Source organism: Ranitomeya variabilis, chromosome 4 (genome assembly GCF_051348905.1).
Source record: "Ranitomeya variabilis isolate aRanVar5 chromosome 4, aRanVar5.hap1, whole genome shotgun sequence".
Classification (NCBI taxonomy): Eukaryota; Metazoa; Chordata; class Amphibia; order Anura; family Dendrobatidae; genus Ranitomeya; species Ranitomeya variabilis.
The window spans coordinates 281,348,986-281,361,055 of NC_135235.1; the positions used below are offsets into that span (position 1 = coordinate 281,348,986).

Here is a 12,070-nt window from a genome sequence, read left to right on the forward strand (position 1 = left end):
GCATCTGTAAGATGTGCCAATTCCGGCACTTAGCCCCTCTCTTCCCACTCCCGTGTAGCAGTGGGATATGGGGTAATAAGGGGGTTAATGTCACCTTGCTATCGGGAGATCGTCGTGGGACACTCGTGGATTTCTGCGGACAGGGAGTATATTGGTTGTTTATTTTAATCTTTTTTACAGATGACACTGGCTTCGGGGAACAAAGTGACAAGTGATGGTGAGTATGTACTCTGTTATATGTACTGTATGTCTATATGTATGTATTGCATGTAATGTATGAATGTATTGTATGTAGTATGTATGTGGTATGTATGTAGCATGTATGTAGCATGTATGTGGTATGTATGTAGCATGTATGTGGTATGCATGTAGTATGTATGTGGTATGTAGCATGTATGTAGCATTTTTTTTTTTTTTTTACATTGAACACATTAGCCGGATGATGGGACTACTACTGTCCCATCATTGGCTAATGTGTCAAATACTGTCATTGTAGCAGGCATCGTCCCATGGGACGATGCCTGCACAGACACAAAGACCCCTCTGGTAGGCCGCACAGACCCCCGAGAGGCCCGCACAGGCACCCCAAACCCCCCCCCCCCCGGGAGGCCGCACAGACCACCCCCCGCTGTAATATGAGGGGAGTCCTGCTGTAACATGAGGGGAGACCCACTGCAATGTACTGTGAGGGGAGACCCACTGTAATATGAGGGGAGGCCCCCTGTGCTGTGAGGGGAGGCCCCCTGTGCTGTGAGGGGAGGCCCCCTGTGCTGTGAGGGGAGGCCCCCTGTGCTGTGAGGGGAGGCCCCCTGTGCTGTGAGGGGAGGCCCCCTGTGCTGTGAGGGGAGGCCTGCTGTAATATGAGGGGAGGCCCGCTGTAATATGAGGGGAGGCCCTCTGTGCTGTGAGGGGAGGCCTGCGTCTGTAGATGTGGAGGGCCTCCTCCGTCCCCAGTGGGGCCCATTCTCTAGGTGCGGGGCCCGTTCTATAGATACAGGGGGGCCTGTACTATAACTGCAGGGTGGTCTCTTCAGTTTCCAGCGGCTGTAGCCTGTTCTCTAGGTGCGGGGTGACCTCCTCCGTCCCCAGCGGGGCCCGTTCTATAGGTGCTGGGAGGCCTCCTCCATCCTCAGCGGGGCCCATTCTATAGGTGCTTGCCATTCTATAGGTGCTGGGAGGCCTCCTCCGTCCTCAGCGGGGCCCATTCTATAGGTGCTTGGCGCATCCTCTGTCCCTGGTGGTAGCCCGTTCTATAGGTGCGGGGCGACCACCTCCGTCCCCCGTGGGGGCCCGTTCTATAGGTGCTGGGCGCCTCCTCTGTCCCTGGCGGTAGCCCGTCCTGTAATTGCTGGGAGGCCTCCTCCATCATCAGCAGGGCCTGTTCTATAGGTGCGGGGCCACATCTACCCACCATGAAAGGGACGAGCCCTGAAATCATTCCCAACAGCTGGTACGAGTTGAATCCAACCTGCGGTCACCCCACCGCGCCGCTCCCCACTGGATATCACATAAGTCATCCTCCATCTAGCTTGTACGGGGGGCTCCGGACCGCCCCAGGAAACAGAGGTTGGGGTACAGATACTTTTGTTTGACCCCTCTGATGAGGAGTCTTAGACTTTGGTATGTAATGTGTTTGCTCAAATTCACTCCATACATGATCGCTGCAACCAATCACTGGCCTCTCCAGTCTTATGCCATATGTACTGACATCACTGGCTGCAGCGGTCATGCGATCCCTGCAGTGAGTGGCCTAATCCTTAATAAATGTTGGACTTACGGTAGTTTCCTACATGTTTCAGACTAAATCTATCTCCTATTTCTCGGATGTTCCAGGATCCTTGGTGTTGTCACTTTTTGAATCTTTTTTTTTAGGCCCCTTTCACACACAGTTTTTTTTGCCATCAGTCGCAATCCGTCGAATTTTGAAAAAACAAACAAAACAGATCTGGCGACTGATGCCGCTGGATCTGTGTTTTTCTCATAGACTTGTATTAGCGACGGATTGCGAATGATGGCCTCACGTTTCATCCGTCTTTCCCCGGATCCGTCGAAAATTGTTTGTCCGGCGGCCGGAAAGAACGGACAAAGTAACGTTTTCTGTATATGTAGAAAAAACAGACAGCGACGACGGATCTGTCGCCGTCCGTCGTTTGCTCGAATGGAAGCCTATGGGCGCCGGAACCATCAAATGATGGAATCCGGCAACAGATTCCATTTTTTTTAAACTGAGCATGCTCCAGGTTTTTTTTTTTTTTTTTTAAGTTTAGGATCCAATTAGCCAGATCTGCTAGTTGGATCTGGAGAAAAAACGGATCAGTCGCATCAGTTTTTCACAATCTGCAACTGATCCGTCAAGCTAACTGATTTTGAGTGACGGCAAAAAACTAATGTGTGAAAGGGGACTTATCTGAAAAGCAACTGGAAAATCCCTTTTCTTTTGATTGGCCACATGAGGCAAGAGTGGTGATTCCAGTGCCCGAATATCCAGGAAGCTGCAATCGGGTGAGCTGGCGTATGCGTGACTCACATGTAGCACAGAACTGGCTCCAGCTAAAGCCCCCCATACACGTAAGACTGATGTCAGCGAGCGCGGCCAATGGTCTAATGTGTATGGGGGGTCCTCGGGGAGAGGAGGATTTGGCACATCTGATTTCGGACCGCCGATCCCTTTGTTCTTGGTGAGAAAATCCACCACACTAAGTATGGGGGAGTCCGCAGACATGAGGGTCCGGTGAACGGCCATCTGTTCTGTGCGGGGGGCTTACTTTTCATCATTGGTGGCAATCTCTCCGCTCAACTTTGTACTGATGGTGAACTCTGCATTTTTTTTCTCCCAATTAGAAAACTTGCTCAGCTGAGTGTCGATGAATTCCTGACAACCGGCTTTGATTCAGACGGTGATTCTGCCGAGAATGAGATCGACGTATCCAAGAAGGAGATGAAAAGCAAGAAGGTAAAAAAGCTGAAGACGAAGAAGAAGACAACGGAATTGGAGGCCGCAGCGACTACCAATGGGAAGATGTAAGTGCTCGTATGGCGAGACGATACTTATGATCACTGTTCTGCCTTCTGGAGGTCGGATATTAATTGTGGTACTGGGTGATATGAACGTAAAAATGTAAAGTTACGCTGCCCTCTCTGACCATAAAGCTTAAAAAAATATATACCCAGAATGGAGAGAACTAAATAATTTCTTACCTCTCTCTTGCCGCACCGTCTACTTCCCCTGCTGCTGCTCCTTCCACACTGCCCGCGTCCACTGCTGCCTCTTCTCCTGGCACACTGCCCTCTTACCCCTGCTGCCGCTCCTCCTGTCGCACAGCCCGCTTACCCCTGCTGTCGCTCCTCCTGCCACAACGTCCGCTTCCCCTGCTGCTGCTCCTCCTGCCGCAAGGCCCGCTTACTCCTGCTGCCGCTCCTCCTGCCACATGGCCCTCTTCCCTCTGCTGCCGCTGCTCCTCCTGGCGCACGGCCCTCTTCCCTCTGCTGCCGCCGCTCCTCCTGGCGCACGGCCCTCTTCCCTCTGCTGCCGCCGCTCCTCCTGGCGCACGGCCCTCTTCCCCCCCCTGCTGCCGCCGCTCCTCCTGGCGCACGGCCCTCTTCCCCCCCCCCTGCTGCCGCCGCTCCTCCTGGCGCACGGCCCTCTTCCCCCCCCCCCCCCCCCCCCCCTGCTGCCGCCGCTCCTCCTGGCGCACGGCCCTCTTCCCCCCCCCCTGCTGCCGCCGCTCCTCCTGGCGCACGGCCCTCTTCCCCCCCCCCCTGCTGCCGCCGCTCCTCCTGGCGCACGGCCCTCTTCCCCCCCCTGCTGCCGCCGCTCCTCCTGGCGCACGGCCCGCTTCCTCCTCTGCTGGCCTTTGTGTTCTAAATAAATATTGGAAAAAACGTATTTAATATGAGTCTGTACAATAACTCTACAAAATTGTTTTGTTATTATAAAGGAAGTTAAAGAAAGGCAAAGCTTCTGAACACAAGGACCAACTCTCTCGCCTTAAAGAAAAAGACCCAGAGTTTTACAATTTCCTTAAAGACAATGACCAAAGTCTCTTGAACTTCGACGACTCCGATTCTTCAGATGAAGAAGGGGCTCTTCACCAGCTCCCTGACCACCTGGAGGTTAGTACAGAGGTTTAATCCACCATCCTTCTGCAAAATATTTGGAAACCCCATCCCCTTTGGCGTCCAACTGCATTTTATAACCACATTCGACAGGAGGCGATCGCTGGGTTGCATCAGTCAAACCCGCAAATTCTGGTATTATAGTGATACTACTATATGGTGGGGGAGAAGGTATGAGCGTGTCGGGGGGCTATGGACATGTCAGAGGTTTACAATTGGGAATATACCCAGCTTCTATCTGTAGTGTGAGGTGTGAATTGAGCTTGATCGGGGGGGGGGGGGGGGGGGGTGTAATTATTGTGGTGTTTTTGCAAGATTTTTAGAAGATCTCGGTGCAGAAGCGTTGTGGCTAAATTTGCTTTCATGCTCTCTCATGTTTGCAGAAATGAAGCCTTCTTAAGGATACGACTCTTATTTTCTGTTTTAGGAAGCAAGTGACGACGATGATGAAGATGGCGATGAAGAAAACGATGATGATAAGAAGAAGAAAAAACTTGATCAGATCATCGTTACTTTGAAAATGGTGCAAGCATGGAAAGCAGAAATCAAGGTGTGTAACTTTTCACATGAGTTATGTATATTACACCTTTACCTTTCCTTCATTGTTAAAACTACTATATCTACATGGGCGATGATTTCAGCTATGTTCTAACACGGGCTTGGCAAATTGGATTGTAGACATTTCTGGCAAATCCCCAAGATGTACCATAAATACCTTTATAGCTCTGAAGTGTTTTTCATGGCACAAACAATGCGATCTGTACAGCTGATCAGTGGCCGCTCGTGAAGCCCCCAACAGATGTTGAGTCCACGCAGATCGGCAAATTACTGGGTGCTGAGTAATGGAGAAGAGACGCCTATCCTGGAGGTGTCCGCTAGTAGACAACTCTAGTGTTGAGCCAATGTGCTCGGATAAGGTGTTATCTGACCAGGCTCCGGAGCTAACCGGATGACTTTGGCATATTCGAGTCCTTGCGGCTGCATGTCTCACGGCTGTTAGACAGCTGCAACACATGCATGAATAGTCTGTTAGGCAATCTCTGTATGTGTTGCAGCCAGGGCCGGACTGGGACTAAAATTGAGCCCTGGCATTTGAAGTTACACAGGCCCACTTGTCACATGGTGACTGTATAATATCTTTGTACACTTGTAGGCAGGGCCGGTTTAGGCAAAGTGGGGCCCTAGGCAAAGTTTAAAATGGGGCCCCAAATGCTAACATATTGCACATCACACAAAAGCATTTCGGTTGTATTTACATGCGCTGAGTTCAGGCCGCTAAATGAGTTTGATCGACAATATTGAAGTTGTTCAACACTTGTTTCCCGGCCTCTTTCCACCGTCTGAGAAAGAATGATGGGACAGAACGATCACTAATAGATCACTAACAGATCACCATACAGTATCATGTTATCAGCAGCAAATCTACAGTTTACACTGGCGATGTGGTGCAGAGAACAAGGATTTTTGTTCTGGCAAAAGCAATCTCAATATGCAGCATTATACTTGTTTAGTATAATACACCCCATAGTCCTCAATATATTATAATGTGCACCACAGTCCTCCATATAGTATAATACACTCCCTATAGTCCTCCATATATTAAAATACACAGCTCAGTCCTCCACATAGTATAATGCACTCCTCATAGTCCTCCATATAGTATAATGCACCACCATAGTCATCCATGTAGTACAATTCACTTCCCATATTATAATGCACCCAATAGTTCTTCATATAGTATAACGTATTCCCCATAGTCCTTGATACAGTATAATGCAGCGCACATACAGTATAATGCAGCCACCACCCTACAGAGTATAATGCAGCCACCCCAGAGTATAATGTAATCCCCCATAGAATATAATGCAGCCCCCCTCATAGTTTAATGCAGCCCCCTCAGAGTATGATGCAATCACCCCTCATAGAATATAAATATAATCCAGCCCCCCATAGAATATAATGTAGCCCCGCATAGAATAGAATACAGCCCACCTCCCCATAGAATATAATGCAGCCCCATCAAAGAGTATGATGCAATCATCCCTCATAAAATGTAATACAGCCCCCCATAGTATATAATACAGCCCACCTCCCCATAATATATAATGTAGCCCCCCATAGTATATAAGACAGCCTCCCCCATAGAATATAATATACCCCCCATAGTATATAACACAGCCTCCCCCATAGAATATAATATACCCCCGCAATAGTATATAGCATAGCCACATAGTATATAACACGGCCTCCCCCATAGAATATAATATACCCCCCATAGTATATAGCACAACCCGCATAGTATATAGCACAGCCCGTGTAGTAGTATACAGCACAGCCAGCGTAGTAGTATACAGCACAGCCAGCGTAGTAGTATACAGCACAGCCAGCGTAGTAGTATACAGCACAGCCAGCGTAGTAGTATACAGCACAGCCAGCGTAGTAGTATACAGCACAGCCAGCGTAGTAGTATACAGCACAGCCAGCGTAGTAGTATACAGCACAGCCAGCGTAGTAGTATACAGCACAGCCAGCGTAGTAGTATACAGCACAGCCAGCGTAGTAGTATACAGCACAGCCAGCGTAGTAGTATACAGCACAGCCCGCGTAGTAGTATGCAGCACTGCCTGCGTGGTAGTATACAGCACTGCCTGCGTAGTAGTATACAGCACAGCCCACACAGTATACAGCACAGCCCACACGGTAGTATATACAGCCCAGCCCACACGGTAGTATATACAGCCCAGCCCACACGGTAGTATATACAGCCCAGCCCACACGGTAGTATATACAGCCCAGCCCACACGGTAGTATATACAGCCCAGCCCACACGGTAGTATATACAGCACAGCCCACACGGTAGTATATACAGCACAGCCCACACGGTAGTATATACAGCACAGCCCACACGGTAGTATATACAGCACAGCCCACACGGTAGTATATACAGCACAGCCCACACGGTAGTATATACAGCACAGCCCACATCTCATCTCTCCTCCTCCTCCCATTACCCCCCCGCCCTACAGTCCAGTAAAAAACAAACAAACAAAAAACTCTCCTTACCTCTCCTCTTGCATGTTCTGCTCCCTGCACCTGTCTCGGCAGCTGCAGTCTGCCCGGGACACAGCAGGTGCGTGATGATATGACGTCATCGCGCACCTGCAGTGTCAGAGGCAGAGCGGGGAATGATGGGAGAGGAAGCGTCAGCAGACGCTCTCTCCTCCATCATTGCATTTAACTGTATAGTTGAAAGCGGCGGCACTGGCGGGGGGAGGGGGGGGGGGAGAGTGCAGCGGCCCACTACTGGCACCGGCCCTTCTGGCATTTGCCAGAAGTGCCCGATGGCCAGTCCAGCCCTGGTTGCAGCTGTCAAACAGCCACGAGACATGCAACCACGGGTACTCGAACATATTTATTCGAGCACGCCGAAGTCACTTGGGCAGCACCTGAATATGCTCAGATAACCTTATCCATGCACGTTCACTCATCACTAGACAACTTTTTAGCGGGACCCTGTTGACAGATTCATTGTACCCTGACCACAGAAAGCATGATTTTATTTATTTTAATACAATATAATGCTCGAGTTCTGTGAAGTGATTGCCATCGCTTTTGTTTGTGCTCAGGTTGATCTCCGGCCAAGACTCTTTCATGAAATTGCCCAAGCTTTTAAAGCCGCTGTGGCCACCACACAAGGAGAAGAAGGCGGTGATCCCAGTAAATTCAAGGTCGCCGACACTGCAGGTGAGGACCAGAACTTTTTCCTGTTGTGTAGAATACCTGGGATCCATAGAAATGATTTTCTTTTACTAATGAGCCCACATAGTTTTTGGATGTGTCTCCTAACTCCTATTATTATTATTATTATTATTATTTATTTATTGTTATAGCGCCATTTATTCCATGGCGCTTTACAAGTGAGGAGGGGTATACATAATAAAAACAAGTACAATAATCTTGAACAATACAAGTCATAACTGGTACAGCAGGAGAGAGGACCCTGCCCGCGAAGGCTCACAATCTACAAGGGATGGGTGAGAATACAGTAGGTGAGGGTAGAGCTGGTCATGCAGCGGTTTGGTCGATCGGTGGTTACTGCAGGTTGTAGGCTTGTCGGAAGAGGTGAGTCTTCAGATTCTTTTTGAAGGTTTCGATGGTGGGCGAGAGTCTGATGTGTTGTGGTAGAGGGTTCCAGAGTAGGGGTGATACGCGAGAGAAATCTTGTATACGATTGTGGGAAGAGGAGATAAGAGGGGAGTAGAGAAGGAGATCTTGTGAGGATCGGAGGTTGCGTGTAGGAAAGAACCTCCTGGAGCCTTTCTCCTGACTTTGTGGTCTTTTATCAGGCTATTGACTAATGTATTTCTTCTCCGTAGTGTTCAATGCTCTGGTCACATTCTGCATTAAAGACCTGTTCGTGCTCCTTGAGAAAAAGCTTCAGCTGAAACCAGCAAAGGGGACAAAGTAAGTGTTCAAATGGTGTTTTTGTTTAATTCTTACCCCCTCCTTGACTTATACATTTGACTTGGAACTGATGCTGGTATATGGAGCCGTCTCGGGAGCTTGCTCTGCTCCACACAAGGCAGGGGTTGGTGTATTTGCACACCACGTCCTCAAGTGGGTCTGCTCCGTAACCTTCCTGAAAAAGCGCTCAAAAGAACAAACGTCGGCATCTTTATGTAAGAGCGACTTGCCGTTGAGATGCTCAATCTTTTTGAGGGTCTTTTAAACCACTTCAGGTTTCAAAAGATGCCGAGCGGCTAAAAGAAGTGACGCGGCCATTCTGCAGGCGGCTTCTGATTTGAAGGTGCTTTATGCTTGCAGTAAGAGTCAATCATAAAGATCAGAAGACTCCTGCTTATGTTTAAGAGCGGTTTCACAGTAGAAAAGAAAAGAAAAAAAAGTCTGGAAACCACAATATAGTACAGCCCAAAAAATGCTCAGACCTCCTGAGGTCAAAATCGTCAAGCAAAGAAACGAATAGAAAGATGCAAAAAAAAGTCTGCTGAAGCTTCTTTCTCCTGTAAAGGAGTGTGTGTGTGTGTGTGTGTGTGTGTGTGTGTGTGTGTGTGAGATAAAAAGTAAAAAAGTTGTGTGCACATACCTTAATATAAGCAATCTCTGTCTGCAGCATTTAGGTTTGCGCTGTTCTGGTGGATCTCCACATGGTGCCCTTTTTCCTGTACTATAAGGCTGCCATTGTAATAGGGGGTTTTGATAATGTACTGTAATACTGTCATTACAGTGTATATTAGAAGGGATATAATGAGCATCAGCTTCTTGTCCTCTAGAAGGACTAAAAAGAAATGTATTTACTCTGTCGCCTCATTGGGGGTCACAGGACCATGGGTGTTATGCTGCTGTCCACTAGGAGGCGACACTATGCATAATCTGAAAAAGATTAACTGTGGCTCCTCCTGTGCAGTATACACCCCTGGACGGCATCAGCCTTCTCCAGTTTTTGCTTAGTGTTGCATAGGAGGCACACCTAAAAGATTTTTACTCCGTTTTTTCCGACGGGATTACAGATGAAGAAAAGAGGGTCTCCCGTGAGACTCCCGGCATGGCTCCTTTCTCGGCCCCCTATTATGGGGTGCCCAGTTGAAGTAGAGATGGCTATTCCCCATGTTGCTCCTTCCTCAGTCCCTCGGGTGCTGGTTCGAAGTCGAGACCCCCCCCCCCCCTCCTTCCCCAATTCCTTTTGGTTTCTGGGTTGAGGTCGAGGCGAGGATAAAGGCCCCTGAAGGTGACAACAGCACCCTCCCTATCCCCCTCTGGGGGTATTGGGTTGAGACGCCTCAGGTAGGGCCTGTACAGGCAGCATTCTACAGCTCACAGCAATGGGCCAGCACACTGCGCCTGCATCCAGGGACCCCAGCCCAGCTGCAGGCTCCTGTTGGGGCCGGGGGGAGTGCTGGCAGGCATGGCACATACAGACACAGGGCTCCCTGTGCCCCTGTCTCTGCGGCAGCACCAGCTCTATACTGCCTCAGGGAGACCCCTACCGGGCTCCCCCTTCCGCTTATAGCCCCACCGCCATCCTGCCTTTAAATCCGGAGGGGTCCGGTTCACATCCGGCCCCCTCCCGGACTTTCGCGCCGGCCTGGAGCCCTTCTGGGCCTCAGGCATCTAATTTAGGCCCCGGCTTCGGCCTAGCTGAAGCTGCCGCCTCCTCTCCGCCCCCCCGGCCCGCCCGCCGGATGACAAATATGACACTCTAAAGTGTCATAAAGGGGGTGGATCGAGACAGAAAGGGCGCGTTTTTACACAGCCTTGCCGCCTTTTTCCAGCTCCGCCCCCTTCTCCTCCTTTCCTCTCTGTCTCAGCAGCCATTTTCGGCTGCAGATTAACCCTGCATCTCCCGGTCTGCAGGACCAGGACCAGGCAGCCAGTCTCCGGGGGGGCACAGGACTGTGGATCTTCGGCGCTGGACCTAGGGGCACACTGGTGGGGTAAGATCACAGCTGGGTTTTTTACTCAGCTGTGAATCCATATTACCTATAAGGCTCCCCTATAGGTTTCTCTACCCCTGTAAGGTCCTCTGCTGGCAGCACTTCTGCACTCTGTGCACTATGCTGGGCTCAAGGTCCAAGAGAAGAACCAGGCAGAACTGCTATTATGCATTCTGCACAGCCTGCGGGACCGCTCTCCCCAGTAGTAGCATGTACCCGCATTGTCAGAACTGTATACAAACTAATGTGTCAGAGCCCCAAGAAGCCCCTGCCAATGCCTCGGTGTCTAATGCCACGCCGGAATGGGCTTCTCAGATATCGTAATCTATGACGCAGTCTATAGATAACCTAACCTCCACATTGCTTCAGGCTCTGCAGGGTCATGCCCCGGCTATGACCGTTACCCAGCAAAGGGAGAGCTTGACTCGGGAACAAGATGACCCTGGCACATCCACGTCTAGGTCAGGACGCAAGCGGACCCATAGATCAAGTCCATCTGCGTCATCCCATAGCACACGGTCATCCCCCTCTAGGGAGAGACACCGTAGCTCCAGGTCATCTAGACCGTCCCATTCCAAGGACAGACAATGCAGATCTCCGCAATCCCCGACCAGAGAAGGCCTCCTCCCCAGCCCACTCAGCAGGGGACGCCTCAGTGATACACAGGATTCGGAAGGCATCTGTGACTCTGACTCAGACAGAGACACGGAGGGGTCCCTGATCCCAATCCCTCCTAGCAATACAGCGCTAGTTGAGGACATAATTTCATCCATCCATCGGGTGCTGGACGTTTCTGATCCGCCACCAGAGGCCCCAGAACATAAGATTTCCTTTGAAGGACCTCTGAAGCCGCCTAAGGTTTTCTCTAACCACCCAGAGTTTAAGGCGATCCTTAAAAAGCAGCTCTCACAGCCTGAGAAAAAATTTGCTAATCGCAAATATCTGGAGGCGAGGTACCCCTTCCCACAGAAGGACACCAAGGAATGGACAGATCCACCTGAAGTGGACCCCCCAGTCTCTAGACTAGCAGCACAGACCCTCCTTTCACTGCCAGATAGCTCAACCCTCAGGGACGCAGCAGACCGGCAGGTAGAACGCATGGCTCGTTGTATTTTCGAGGCAGCAGGGGCATCCCTGGCTCCCGCGTTCGCCTAAGTTTGGGCTGCCAAGGCCATTCTGGCCTGGGCAAAGAATTTACAAGCTCTCCAAGCATCCGCTCCTGAGCTGTCGGACCAAGCGGTTCAAATAGCAGTTGTAGCAGACTACATGCTCCATGCAGCTCTGGATTCAGCAAGGGGAGTAGCGGGGATAGCATCAAACGCCATCACGATTCGGCGTATCCTCTGGCTGTGGGAATGGAAAGCGGACGCAGCCTCAAAGAAGTCCCTCACGCACCTCCCCTACCTCAGTAGGAGACTTTTCGGTGAACACTTGGACACTATGATATCCAACGCCACCGGGGGTAAGAGTACTTCTCTTCCCCAACTGAAACCTAAACGCAC

At 50.3% G+C, this 12,070-nt stretch overlaps 1 protein-coding gene across 2 annotated transcripts in view; it reads left to right on the forward strand.

Moving 5' to 3' along the window:
• The window catches only part of NOC2L (NOC2 like nucleolar associated transcriptional repressor), an 85,281-nt gene that overhangs the window by 8,346 nt on the left and 64,865 nt on the right, over nucleotides 1-12,070 (forward strand). The window contains exons 1-6 of one of the 2 annotated variants that reach the window (XM_077250032.1): nucleotides 186-217; nucleotides 2,842-3,021; nucleotides 3,939-4,113; nucleotides 4,544-4,666; nucleotides 7,743-7,860; nucleotides 8,493-8,580. In XM_077250032.1, the coding sequence (XP_077106147.1) occupies nucleotides 2,939-3,021; nucleotides 3,939-4,113; nucleotides 4,544-4,666; nucleotides 7,743-7,860; nucleotides 8,493-8,580 (587 nt within the window). In that variant the 5' untranslated portion in view covers nucleotides 186-217; nucleotides 2,842-2,938. Of the gene's footprint in view, nucleotides 1-185; nucleotides 218-2,841; nucleotides 3,022-3,938; nucleotides 4,114-4,543; nucleotides 4,667-7,742; nucleotides 7,861-8,492; nucleotides 8,581-12,070 lie in introns of those variants that run through there. The other variant, XM_077250031.1, reaches the window with a different exon arrangement.